This window comes from Plecotus auritus (genome assembly GCF_963455305.1).
Source record: "Plecotus auritus genome assembly, chromosome: 8".
NCBI classification, from domain to species: domain Eukaryota; kingdom Metazoa; phylum Chordata; class Mammalia; order Chiroptera; family Vespertilionidae; genus Plecotus; species Plecotus auritus.
Genome location: NC_137782.1, coordinates 172,807,143 through 172,820,860, shown reverse-complemented (window position 1 = coordinate 172,820,860; position 13,718 = coordinate 172,807,143). Strand labels below are relative to the sequence as shown.

Genomic DNA, 13,718 nt, shown 5'->3' with positions numbered 1-13,718 from the left:
GAGCCCGTGGGCTGGGAATCTGGACTTCGTGCAGGTTCAGCTGGGCTGAGCGCACTCGTGTGTCTACCGTTGGCTCCCAGGAGGGCTGGGGCTGGCCGGCGAGGGTGGCCTCTGTGGGCGGCCCTCTGCTCCACGTGGTCGCTGCCCCTGCAGCAGGCTGGCCCTGGCTTGTTCCTGGGAGGGTTCAGAGAGAGGGCGGAATGTGCCCGCCTTGGCAGCCAGGCTCAGAACTGGTGCCCCATCACTTAAAAAAAAATTCATTTTTTCATTGATTTCAGAGAGGAAGGGAAGCGGGAGAGAGACATAGAAACATCAATGATGAGAGAGAACCATTGATCGGCTGCCTCCTGCACGCCCCCTACTGGTGACTGAGCCCACAACCTAGGCCTGTGCCCTGCCTGGAAATCGAACCGTGACCTCCTGGTTCAAAGGTTGCCGGTCCACCACTGAGTCACACCAACGGGGCTGGTGCAACCATCATTTTTACTGCGTTTTATCCGTAAAAGCAAGTCCCAGGGCTGAGCTGGATTCAAGGAGGACGGGATGGACGTTTCAAAGGGAGGGGGAATGACGGTGACCACGTTTAGAAACACGTTCCCTCCTTCTGCTTCTACGCCCCAGAGCCACGAGTATATAAAAAGCCCGACCTTCACCCCGACCACCGGCCGTCACGAGCACGGACTCTTCAACCTGTACCACGCGATGGATGGCGCCAGCCACTTGCACGTGCTGGTCGTCAAGGAGTATGAGATGCCCGTTTATAAGAAGTACTGGCCCAACCACATCATGCTGGTGCTGCCGAGCATCTTCAACAGCGCTGGCGTGGGTAGGCTCCTCTCGCGCCCCCCTCGGTGGCGTCCCGGGAACCGAGACCCAAGAAAATGTTCTAGAACTGGCAGAGTTCAGCATTTGTCACCAAGCTTGTTGGCTTAAAAAAATGAATTTTTTATATGTGTGTGTGTGTGTGTGTGTATAAAATATATGTGTGCGTATATATATATATATATACATATATAATAAAAAATTAATTATATATATATATATATATATATATATATAGATAGATTGACTTCAGAGCGGTGGGGAGAGGGAGAGAGAGACACATCAATGATGAGAGAGAATCATTGATCGGCTGTGGGGTGCTGAGGGCCTGGGGCGGGGGTGGGGGTGGGCTGGATGGGGTCGATGAGGGATAAAAGAGCACATATTTAATACTTTCGACAATAAAGATTTAAAAAGAGAAAGAGCCCTAGCCGGTTTGGCTCAGTGGATAGAGTGTAGGCCTGTGGACTGAAGGGTCCCAGGTTCGATTCTGGTCAAGGGCACATGCCCAGATTTTGGGCTCATCAACAATTCTCTCTCATCACTGATGTTTCTGTCTCTCTCTTTCCTTTCCTCTCTGAAATAAAAGCATATTAAAAAATAAATACAAAAATAAAGTAAAAAAAAAAAAAAGAAAAGCAAGGATAAACAGACAGATGTATATGCAAATGGGAAAGGTGTGTTTTCTCCCCTAGAATTTCCTCTCCCAAATCAACAGCGAGGAGGGAGTGGACGAGGGATGCAGGCGAGGGCCGTGGGGACTGGCTGGTCTGGGGGTGGGGCCTCGGTGAGCAGTGCTCCCTCCGCCCAGGCCTGTGCTGGGGGGGTGTCCGGCGGGACCGGGGGTCAGCGGTGGCTTTGCCGTTGCAGGCGCCGCCCACTTCCTGATCAAGGAGCTGTCCTACCACAACCTGGAGCTGGAGCGGAACCGGCAGGAGGAGCTGGGGATCAAGCCGCAGGACATCTGGCCCTTCATCGTGATTTCCGACGACTCCTGCGTCATGTGGAACGTGGTGGACGTGGACGGTGGCGGGGAGAGAAGCAGGTGAGCGCCTCCCACACCTATAGCGAGACAGATGCGCGCTCTCTCCAGCGGGGACCCCCTCCACCCCGCGAGGACCCGGAGGGCACAGAGAGCCTGGCATGTAGGGGACAGAGCCCTGGACGCAGCCGACTCCCGCTCTAAGCTTTACTTTGAGTTCAGAAAGTTTGTAAAAAGCGTCATTGACGTATAATACACACAGGAAACCACACCATATACAGTATATTCAATATAAAATGTGAACAGAAAGAAGAATATACACGTGCAGACATTTTCACAAGCTGAACACCTGCGTTGAACCAACTCCCTTGTGAGCAAGGGGACCCTCTCCGGCCCCAGAACTCCTCCGGGGGTCTCCAGGCCCTCCTCCCTCCCCCAGCCTAACTCCTCACGCCCGTAATATTTTTAAAAATACATTTTAATTGATTTTAGAGAGGAAGAGAGAGGGAGAGGGAGATAGAAACATCCACGATGAGTGAGAATCATTGATTGGCTGCCTCCTCCCCCCCCCCCCCCACACTGCCACACACACACACTGGGGATCAAGCCCATAACCCGGGCACGTGCCCTGACCAGAATTGAACCCGGGACCATCCGCAGGCCGACGCTCTGCCCACTGAGCCAAACCGGCTAGAGCACTTCTGATGATTTTTGGCCAACATTAGGTCAGTTCACCTCCTTCGTGTGACATCCTGATGCAGGGGTCCTCAAACTTTTTAAACAGGGGGCCAGTTCCCTGTCCCTCAGACTGTTGGAGGGCCGGACCATAGTTTAAAAAAAAAACTATGAACAAATTCCTATGCGCACTGTGGGCCCGGGACGCGTCGGCTGCTAAGCAGGACAGGCAGCGGCACCCGGCGGGCCGGATCCATGTCCTCGGCGGGCCGCATGTGGCCCGCGGGCCATAGTTTGAGGACACCCGTGACCTAATGGAACGCCTTCAATCACTGTTTCCTGGAACAGCGTCGCCAACCGGAGGCCCGTGGACCCCTGGTGGTCCGTGAGGTCTGAAGGGTTGGCGACCACTGTTCTGGAAGAAACGTTCTCTGTGTGACGGGGCGGCATGGGACCTAGGAGAATGGTGATGTGCTTTGCTTTCCACATTCTCGCCCTCCCTCTCCCGCGGCACGAGCTGGGCCGGGGGCCGGGATGGGGAGAGCCGAGCGTTCCTTCTGTCCTCCTGGGTTTCACTCCGTCGCCGCCGCAGTTCACGTCCCAGAGCGGCAGACCCAGCGGGGCCCTTAGCGAGATCAGTGTAAGCCCCGCAGGTGGGGAGTAGGAAGCGGAGGCGCAGAAAGTTGGGCAACTCGCCTGGGTCCTTGTGGGCATGACCTGCGTCCCTGACTCTCAGCCCTGGAGCCCCCCCCTCCCCCCCCCACCCCGGGCATCAGTGCCTCTCACTGCCCTCACAGGCCTCGGATACGCCCTGGGGCTGGGAGGTGGACAGGTTGCCACTCTCTCTCGTGCAACCACAGTGGAACCCGCTCTTTCCCACCATCTTCCCTTCACACCTGCAAACCGGGAGGCGAGGTGGTTCGCAGGATGGGGACGTGTGGGCTTTGGAGGAGCCGTTAAAGCCAGGCTCCGTGGAGTGACCCCGTGTCCGTCGCTCGGAGCCTCCTTGTCCTCCTCTGTGAAATGGGCGGGGGCTTGCCCAGGCCACAGGGGGGCTGCTGGGAGGATGGGAGATGAGGAAGGTGGTGCTTAGCCTGGCGCTGGCCCTCCGCGCGGCCCTGGTGGGTCCCGCCGCCCGGGGTGTCGGCCGCGGGAGAGCACGTCCTGGCTGGCCCGTCCAGAGGGCCTTGCCCGTGTTTGCACGTCAGCCCCGGGATGTCCCTGTCCGTCCCGAGCAGAGAGTTCTCCTGGTCGGAAAGGAACGTCTCTCTGAAGCACATCATGCAGCACATCGAGGCGGCCCCCAACATCACCCACTACGCCCTCATCGGCATGCGCAAGTGGTCCAGCAAGGCCGGCGGCCGCGCCGTGCGCGAGCCCTTCTCCCGCTGCCACGTCCACGACTTCATCGTCCTGAACGTGGACCTGACCCAGAACGTGCAGTACAACCAGAACCGGTGAGCGCCTGCCCCACTGCCGCCCAGCTCCACCCCCAGCCCTCCAGCCCTCCCCCCTCCTCCCTCCCCCTCCTCCCTCCTCCCTCCTCCCTCCTCCCTCCTCCCTCCTCCCTCTTCCCCCTTCCCCTCCCCCCTCCCCCTCCCCCCTCCTCCCTCCCCCCTCCTCCCTCCCCCCTCCTCCCACCTCCCTCCTCCCTCCTCCCTCCTCCCTCTTCCCCCTTCCCCTCCCCCCTCCCCCTCCCCCCTCCCCCCTCCCCCCTCCTCCCTCCTTCCTTCCTCCCTCCTCCCTCCTCCCTCCTCCCTCCTCCCTCCTCCCTCCTGGAGGGGCAGCCAGGCCTGGCCGATAGCCACTCCTCGGCTGCCCTGTAGGCCACGGAGCCAGAGGCCTCCCACCCATAGCACCAGCCTGGCCCCTGCTGTCAGCTTTAACATAGGTATTTTTATTGATTTCAGAGAGGAAGGGAGAGGGGGAGAGAGAGAGAGGAACATCAATGAGCCCCACACTGGGGATCCAGCCTGCAACCCGGGCATGTGCCCTGACCAGGAATCAAACCGGGACCACCTGGTTCCTAGGTTGACGCTCATTCTTCCTTCCTTCCTTCCTTCCTTCCTTCCTTCCTTCCTTCCTTCCTTCCTTCCTTCCTTCCTCCCTCCCTCCCTCCCTCCCTCCCTCCCTCCCTCCCTCCCATCCATCCTTCCTTCCTTCCTTCCTTCCTTCCTTCCTCCCTCCCTCCCTCCCTCCCCCCCTCCCTCCCATCCTTCCTTCCTTTCTTCCTTCCTTCCTCCCTCCCTCCCTCCCTCCCTCCCTCCCTCCCTTCCTCCCTTCCTCCCTCCCTCCCTCCCTCCCATCCTTCCTTCCTTCCTTCCTCCCTCCCTCCCTCCCTCCCTCCCTCCCTCCCTCCCTCCCTCCCTCCCTCCCGTCGTATAATCCTGTGGTGGGGAGACTTGCATACGCCATTCAGCTTCCTCCGTGGATTCCCATGGCGCTTTACGTAGGGACTGGCCGTGTGCAGCGTGTCCTTCCTCCTGCTGTTTGGCCTCCTTGGTCACAGCTCTCGGGACCCTTCGCACCGAAGGACGCCGTGAAGTCCTTTCCTTACGTGGCTTCCACGTGTCCCGCCACAGAGGCGCTCAGCGGAGCCCGGTGGCCGACGCCCTGGCCCAGTCACCCAATCACCGCGTCGCGTGTCCCTGGGCCAGGCGGGGGCACACCTGAGGCGCCCGTGTGGGAGGGGCTTGGGGGCCAGGCGCCCTGCCAGGGGTCTGCGTTCTGCCACTTGCCGGCTTTGCAGGAGCCGCGTTTTCCTCAGCTGAACCAGTGGCTGATTTTTTTTTTTTTTTTTTTTTTTGGTCGAGGGAGGTTTGTTCTTTTCAACAGACGGACGGACGGACGGAAGGGTTTGCCAGGTGCTCCCAGGGGCCCGTGCGTGCGCAGGTGGCAGTCCTCCTGCCGGGTGCGCCTGCGGGACGCCCGCCGCTCCTGGGCCCGCACGTGGCAGCCGGCGGGCCCGTTTGCTGGCCTCTGCCCTCCGGGAGGGGGGTCCGTAGGGGGGGCCGCGCCTGCCCCTCCCCGTCGCCCCGGTGGCAGGCACACATGCCACAGCCTGGGGGGGTGAGGGCCCCCCCTCCCGTGCGACCGGCCCCCTCCTCTGGCTCCGACAGGTTCCTGTGCGACGACGTGGACTTCAACCTGCGGGTGCACAGCGCCGGCCTGCTGCTGTGCCGCTTCAACCGCTTCAGCGTCATGAAGAAGCAGATGGCGGTGGGCGGCCACCGGGCCTTCCACATCACCGCCAAGGTGCGTGGCCGTGGGCCGTGGCCGTGGGCCGGGCGCTTTGGAAACCAGCTTTTCCTTCCATTCCCTCGGGAGCATTCTTTATTAGGTGTTTTATCTTTAGTCCTCGTCTGAGCGCAGTCTTATTTTCCCGCGTTAGGGATCATATGGTGCATTGGTTATAGAGAGGAAAGCTAATGAAATACTCGTGTTTTTTTTTTGTTTTTTTTTTAATATATTTTATTGATATTTTACAGAGAGGAAGGGAGAGGGATAGAGAGTTAGAAACATCGATGAGAGAGAAACATCGATCAGCTGCCTCCTGCACACCTCCCACTGGGGATGTGCCCGCAACCAAGGCACACGCCCTTGACCGGAATCGAACCCGGGACCCCTCCGTCCGCAGGCCGACGCTCTATCCACTGAGCCAAACCGGTTTCGGCGAAATACTCGTTTTCACGGTTTACTCCCTCAGTGTTGGCTGGGCGCGCAGTCCTTCCCCCGGGAGCCGGGCGCCTCGCGCCGAGAGGGATGTTAAGTAAATACGGGGCGAAGTGCCCAGGTGATGAGCACCCCGGGGCGACGCCTGTGTCACGGGGAGACCTCACCTCGCCGGGGGCGGGGGTGGCATCTGTGTGCGTGTCCCCGGGGAGGGGACGTTAAGGTGGAGACCTGGAAAAGGAGCGAGCGGTGTGTCCCGGCTCAGGGAGAGCCCGGGTGACGAGGCTGCGGGGGGAGCAAGGAGGTCAGCGCGGAGGAAGCGCCAAGGCCGGAGGGGAGCGTGGCGGAGACGAGCTGGAGACGTGGGCAGGGCCTCACTGCCGCGGGAACCTCCAGACTCCCCTGTAGGGGCAGTGACAGCTCATCGTCGGGTGTCCAGCAGTGACCCAATGGTTTTCTTGCTGTCCCCGGCCTCTCAGGCAGGGAGGACCTGCTGGCGAGGGAGGAAGACATGGTGGGCTCGACGGGGCGGTCGGGAGGAAGGGCAGTGGGGGCGGGTGGGATCTGGGGGTCTGGGGAGGCTGGCCGTGCCCCGGGTTTGATCCCTGGATTTGGAAAAATGTCCCCAAGGCCCATGGATTCTCTGTACTTTTTTTTTTTTTTTAAATATATTTTATTGATTTTTTACAGAGAGGAAGAGAGAGGGATAGAGAGTTAGAAACATCGATGAGAGAGAAACATCGATCAGCTGCCTCCTGCACACCTCCTACTGGGGATGTGCCTGCAACCAAGGTACATGCCCTTGACCGGAATCGAACCTGGGACCTTTCAGTCCGCAGACCAACCCTCTATCCACTGAGCCAAACCGGTTAGGGCTCTCTGTACTTTTTCCCCGACCAGACGGCCAACGTCCTACGTGGCAAGGTCAATGTCGACGATTTTTTACTGATCACGTCGATCGGTTGTCACCTGCCCCCTTGGGTAGAACCTGATGTTTCTTTTTCTTTTTTTTAAAAAATATATTTTATTGATATTTTACAGAGAGGAAGGGAGAGGGATAGAGAGCCAGAAACATCGATGAGAGAGAAACATCCATTAGCTGCCTCCTACACACCCCCAACCGGGGACGTGCCTGCAACCACGGTACATGCCCTTGACTGGAATCGAACCCGGGACCCTTCAGTCTGCAGGCCGACGCTCTATCCACTGAGCCACACCGGCTAGGGCGAACCTGATGTTTCTTTCTTACAGAGAACCTGATTGTCCACGTCGGTGGGCTCTCGGCTCGCGGCACTGCCGTGGGGCCCCTCTTCCATGGCGGGGCCGCCGGCCCGGGTCCCCCCAGCCTGGCAGCCTCGGGAGGGCCTTCTCGGCCGGGGCGGCCGGGCGTGCTGACGCCCCTCCTCCCCACGCAGGTGTCTGACAGCCCCGTGGCCGTCGTGCCCGCCCAGTACATCTGCGCGCCCGACAGCAAGCACCCGGCGCTGGCGGCCCCCGCGCAGCTCCTGCTGGAGCGGTTCCTGCAGCACCACAGCCACCGCTTCTTCCCGCTGTCCCTGCGGAACCACGGCCACCCCGTGCTGCTGGTCGACTGCTACCTGAACCTCGGGTCCCAGGTAACCCTCGGCGCGCCCGCTGCCCCGTCCCCCCGGGAAGCGCCTCTGACAGAGGCTCCAGGGCTCGGGATGCACTCGGCACCTGCGTCTCGGGTGTACCCCCTTCACAGCTGGTGAAACAGGCTGAGAGGGTGTTTTCTTCATAACCCAATAAAAGTTTATCTTATTAGAATCAGGAGCGTCCTTTCCCCCCGGGCAGCCTGACCAGTCCCATCGCAATAAGAACAGTGTGTGCACAGCACAGGGGCCTCTGCACCAGGTTCCGGCATCAGGAACCTTCCATCGGTTTTGCACGCGGGTTGTCCCGCCAGCCCGCTCCTCCCGTCTTCCGGGCCCTCTGCACCCAGGATTTGCAGCTGAAGGAATGGGTCCTGTCGAGTACTTCTCTCGCTTGCACCAAGTTTCAGGTCCTCCAGTGCTGACCCGTGTTTTACACTGCAGGTGCAGCCGTTTCAAATCAAGCCCGTCCGTCTCAGATCTGGTATACGTGTGTTCATGTATCCACAGGAGAGCATGTGAATGGTTTGCCCCAGTATAATACGCTAGGAATCAAGCCCAACGCTGATGCCAACACATTTCTTTAAAAAAAATATATGCATGTATTTTTTTTACTGATTTCAGAGAGGGAGAGAGAGAAACAGGAGTGATGAGAGAGAATCATTGATCAGCTGCCTCCTGCATGCCCTCTGCTGGGTGTCAAACCCATAACCCGTGCCTGTGCCCTGACTGGGAATCCAACCATGACCTCCTGGTCGATGCTCAACCACTGAGCCGTACTGGCTGGGTGCCAAAACATTCCCGATTCTCCGATGAGTTAATGCATAGATAAATCCGGATAAATCTCTTGGAATTGAGTTTGAGGCTGTAGGTTTGGAAATAACACAAACGATATTGTTTCTGATCCCCCAAAACCTTGAGCTTGGCCGAGTGGTTGGCGTGTCAGCTGCGAAGCCGTGGCGTGACGTGGCTGAGCAGGTCACGGAGAGCAGTGTCCCCTTGGCTGTTTTCCAGATCTCCGTGTGCTACGTAAGCTCCAGGCCCCACTCCCTGAACGTCAGCTGCTCCGACTCCACGTTCAGCGGGCTCCTGCTCTACCTCTGTGACTCCTTCGTGGGGGCCAGCTTTCTGAAAAAGTTCCATTTCCTGAAAGGTAAGCTCCCATCCCCTGCTTACCCAGACCCTGACTTGAATGCTTGTCACCTGCTGCCTCTGAGGATGGTCGTAGTCCTTCCCCAGTGGGTGCACGGAGGCTCAGAGAGGGACTGAAACCGCCAGGAACATCCAGGAAGGTGGGGGCGGGGTTCCGGGCCGTGCTCCCCCCTCCCCCCCCCCCCCCCCCGCTGCACCCCCTGACCTGTTTGGGTGGAGATGAGATGCATCCTTTTTTTTAGGCAAAAGGCAGAAATGTGTTCCTTTTCAATGTATATTCTTTTTTAAAAAGATGTTTTTTTATTGATTTCAGAGAGGAAGGGAGAGGGAGAGAGAGACACATCAATGATGAGAGAGAATCATGGATCGGCTGCCTCCTGCACGCCCCCTACTGGGGATCAAGCCCACAACCCGGGCATGTGCCCTGACTGGGAATCGAACCGTGACCTCCTGGTTCATAGGGCGACGCTGAACCACGGAGCCACATGGCCGGGCACAGTGCAGATCCCTAACACCCGCCCCAGGTCCCCACAGATGTCTGTTCCTCTGGGAAGGCGAGTTCCTCTTCCTCGTCTTGGGACACGGATGCTTCTGACGCGAATCTTTCTCCTGCTGCAGTTGGTTTCTTGCGAGAGCGTTCAGAGCGGCAGCCGTTCATGCCGTCTGACTTTAAAACGACATCCCGCCCAGCCGAGGGCCCTGACCGATGTGCTTTTCCTCGGTTGCCCTTCACGCTGACCTTGTCCAGCAGGTGTTCCCTGAGCCCTGGGTAGCGAGGGGCTTACAGCCATATCTGCCCTTGGCAGTCTCTGCCCTTGGGGAACAGTTTGTCTACGGGAGGGCAGGCCATGTAGGAGGCAGGTAGGCAGGTAGGTGGCAGAGAGACAGCCAGAGCTACGGAGTGAATGGACATGCATGATGTCTTGATTGTGCTCGGATTCGAGAGGAGGGAAAACGCACCTGGTGGGCGGGTGGGGACAGGTGGGAGCTGGTCGCCTCGAGTGGGAGAAGAAGGTGGTAGGGAGGCCGCTGAGAGCTTGGTTTGCATCCGGCCAGTCTCTGTCCAGTTCTCCTTCTCTCTTCCCCTCGTCGCCAGCATTCCCTCCGCCTCCATGTTATCTCACCGGCCGATCGCCTCGCCGTGGGTGTCTTGCTGAGATTGGGAGGCATTCCCAAAGAAACGAGGCCCTTGCACATCTGCCCCCCCACCTTCCAAGCGCAGCCTCTTTCTGCGAGCCGGCAGGGTCCAGACCAGCCGTGGGCAAACTACGGCCCGCGGGCCGGATCCGGCTGTTCTATCCGGTTCTCTTGCTCTCCCCTCCGCTCCTTTACTTTGAATTTATATTAGTTCACACAAACACTCCATCCATGCTTTTGTTCCGGCCCTCCGGTCCAGTTGAAGAACCCATGGTGGCCCTCGAGTCAAAAAGTTTGCCCACCCCTGGTCCAGACGGTAGGTTTCCGCGGGATAAACTCACCGTTCGTCTTCACACGCCTCCCTCTGCCGTTCCGTGCAGGGGCGACCTTGTGCGTGATCTGTCAGGACCGCAACTCGCTGCGCCAGACCGTGGTCCGCCTGGAGCTGGAAGACGAGTGGCAGTTCCGCCTGCGCGACGAGTTCCAGACCGCCAACGCCAAGGAGGACCGGCCGCTCTTCTTTCTGACGGGGCGACACATCTGAGGGAGACGCCCGCAGGGTTTCTGGCAAGAGGGGAGCCTTCGGAACCTCGTGCTGTTTGAGGCTAAAGGGAGAATTAGTGCCACGGGGTGTTTGAACAGAAACGGGCCCCCCGACACTGTCTGGCAAGTCCCCCGTGGCGCCCCCAAAGCCCAGGGCTGATGGGGACTCACGAGAGGGACGGGCATCGGTGGGTGGCGGGCGTCGGCGACGCGCACCCCCCCTCCCGGGTCCGGGCCAGCGGCGTCGCCCTGGGCTGCGTCCAAGCCCATCTCGTGAAGAACAAAGTGTCGCCTCCTGTCATGCCATCCATGTGCTTCCGTGGGGGAACTTGGCGTTTCTCTTAGTTCCAAATGTCTTGGATTATCTTACAGAGGTGCCAGTGTTCAGACAACGGGCATGATGTGAGCCGCGTAGGCTTCCTCACCGTCTACTACAAAGCAATATTTTGAAAAAAAAAACGCTTTCGCCGTAAAAGCTGGGTCGCCGAATAAGAATTGTGTCCTTGCCTAGAAGTTCGCTTTCTAAAAAGCCCAAAGGTACCCACTTGAATCAAGTAAAACAAATGGTTTTACTTCAGAGCAAATACGAGTCTATTCAGATAGTCTAGGGCAGTGGTCGGCAAACTCATTGGTCAATAGAGCCAAGTATCAACAGGACAACGATGGAAATGTCTTCTGAGAGCCAAATTTTTTAAACTTAAACTGCTTCTAATGCCACTTCTTCAACATAGACTCGCCCAGGCCGTGGTATTTTGTGGAAGAGCCACCCTCAAGGGGCCAAAGAGCCGCATGTGGCTCGCGAGCCGCAGTTTGCCGACCACTGGTATAGGGTAGACGCCCTATCTCTTGGGGCAAAAGGGAGGAGAAGCTTTTTTCTTTAAAAGATTGCAGGAAGGGAATTGGGTTACAGAGGCGGGTTGACCGTAAGAAATGGGATCCGCCTTTCAAAGGAAAGAAGACGAAATGGTTTACATGAAACAGTAAACACCCCCGAAGGGATACACACACAGCTTGGTACGAACTAGCCTTCTGACCATGATTTTTTGAAGCTCAGTGTTCAGTTCCTTAAACAGCTTGGCTTTTCTCATGAATGCTGGGTCGCTGACCCGAGAGGCAGGGGCACAGACAGATGACAGTAGGGATGTTCCATGATACACTTTCACTTATCTGCCAGAATGTTTTTTAAAAAAATACTTTGATTTTTAGAGAGAGAGGCAGGGAGTCGGGTGCGAGTGCCCCCCCCCCCCACCCCAACCACGACCCGCGTGGTTCAGGTTCAGGGTTCGGGCTCTGGAGGAGGCCACACGCAAATGAAAGAGACTAGAAAATATTAATTTGGAAATATTGGGGGCCAGGCGGGAGCCCAACTCAAGGGGAAGGACTTCACCCCACCCTGGCCTTGCGATCCCTTTTATTAAGACTATGGGATACACCCATAGCCTTTAGACAGGCAATTCCAATAATAGCCAATCAGCAAGCATTTACATAAAACTAGAAGGTGGAGGTTGCTTCAGCTACCATTGTCTCAACTAGACAGTGGGTGGTTGGCTCTGACCTTTCAGAGCTTCAAGGTTGACCAGCCTTGCAGGCTCCTTGTCCACACCTCTGCTAGTGAGGACAATGGGCGGCTTCCGACAGTAGAGGGGAGAGAAACATCAATGTGAGAACAGGGATCGAGCCTGCAACCTGGGCATGTGCCCTGACCGGGAATGGAACCGGCAACCTCTCGCTGCATGGGAAGATGCCCAACCGGCTGAGCCCCACAGGCCAGGCCAGGCCAGGCGTTGGGCCACAGTGATGATCTTGATGGACCCTTCCCACAGCCGGTGTGGGTGGGTGGGATTACTCTCCCATTTGAAAGAGGAGACAGTTGAGGTGCGGAGACTGCACAGCCCCGGAGAGGAGCGTAAGTCCCACTGCTGGACTCGGGTCCCCCGAGTCCGTCTTCCCCGCACCACCCCGCCCTTGGAGCGGCCCGTCACCGCAGGAGACGCATGACGACACTGAAAAGCCAATCCTAGAACGCGTTGTCCTCTGTCTCGGGCTTTTATAAGCACTCTCACGGATAACGGGTCAAGAAGACGTTATTTTACAAGATGATGCCAAAGAATGAATGCCAACCCTTTCTCCCCTAGGAAATAACCCACGAGTGTAAAAGATTTAGAGCAACGTTTATGAAATCATCCCCTTGTACCTGTCATTATTCCTATTTTGGAATAAAAACATACCTTCTTTAGTTACATTTGTCTTTTGTACATAAGCAACGTTGTGCTGTTCCCCCCATTTTATTAATTTAAACTAAAAAAACAACAAAAAACCCCACCCCAAACGAATATCCTTGTTGGTTCCAGTCTTACAAATAAAACTTGTGCGTTTGTTTCTTGGTGCGGGTATGGACATCCTTTTGAGAGGAAGCTGTGTGGCCAGTGCTTTCCAGGGCTGCCTGCTTAACAACCGAACAGCATGACAGAAAAGACAGTTTTGGAAAGGAAATGAGACTAACCCCACACGGGTGGGGCAGAGTAACATGAGGAGGAGTCACTGAGAGAGAAAAGGCAGGTGGACATGGAGGGAGCGGTGGCTGAACATGTATGAAGGAGCGTGCCACGCAGGACGGTGGCTTTTGGGGTGCTCTGAGCTCCCCTGTGGCTAAAGCTGAAAGGGGACCCGGGGCTTTTGTTAGGAGGTTCATGGGAAATACAGTAGGCTTTTCCTGCCACACTCCCCACACTCCACCGGCTGAGGCAGAGCGTGGCCAGCGGTGTGTCTAGACTAGAGAATATATAGCTCAGGGTGGGGAGGAGACAGGTTTTCCATGACAAGTTTTGTATTTAATATTTTTTGACTTATAAAATCTGTATCTTTACAGTCTCCCCAGGTAATTCTTTTTTTTTTTAATCCTTAGGATATTTTTTCATTGATTTTTAGGGAGAGTGGAAGAGAGAGGGAAAGAAAGAAACATTGATGTGAGAGAAACACATCGATTGGTTGCCTCCTGCATGCTCCCCGACCAGGGCCCAGGCCAGGGAGGAGCCTGCAACCGAGGTATGTGCCCTTGACCCAAATTGAACCCTGGACCCTTCAGGCCGATGCTCTAGCCACTGAGTCAAACCGGCTAGGGC

General features: G+C 57.2%; 1 protein-coding gene across 5 annotated transcripts in view; it reads left to right on the top strand.

The window, feature by feature from the left end:
• GREB1 (growth regulating estrogen receptor binding 1) overlaps nt 1-10,597 on the top strand; it is a gene marked incomplete at both ends in the record, with an annotated part of 61,113 nt that extends 50,516 nt beyond the window's left edge. For 4 of the 5 annotated variants that reach the window (XM_080683476.1, XM_080683478.1, XM_080683477.1 and 1 more), the window contains 7 exons: nt 622-826; nt 1,693-1,867; nt 3,718-3,936; nt 5,599-5,734; nt 7,567-7,767; nt 8,779-8,917; nt 10,434-10,597. In XM_080683476.1, coding sequence (XP_080539602.1) covers nt 622-826; nt 1,693-1,867; nt 3,718-3,936; nt 5,599-5,734; nt 7,567-7,767; nt 8,779-8,917; nt 10,434-10,597 — 1,239 coding nt within the window. Of the gene's footprint in view, nt 1-621; nt 827-1,692; nt 1,868-3,714; nt 3,937-5,598; nt 5,735-7,566; nt 7,768-8,778; nt 8,918-10,433 lie in introns of all 5 variants that reach the window. The other variant, XM_080683479.1, reaches the window with a different exon arrangement.
• Nucleotides 10,598-13,718: the final 3,121 nt, after the last annotated feature.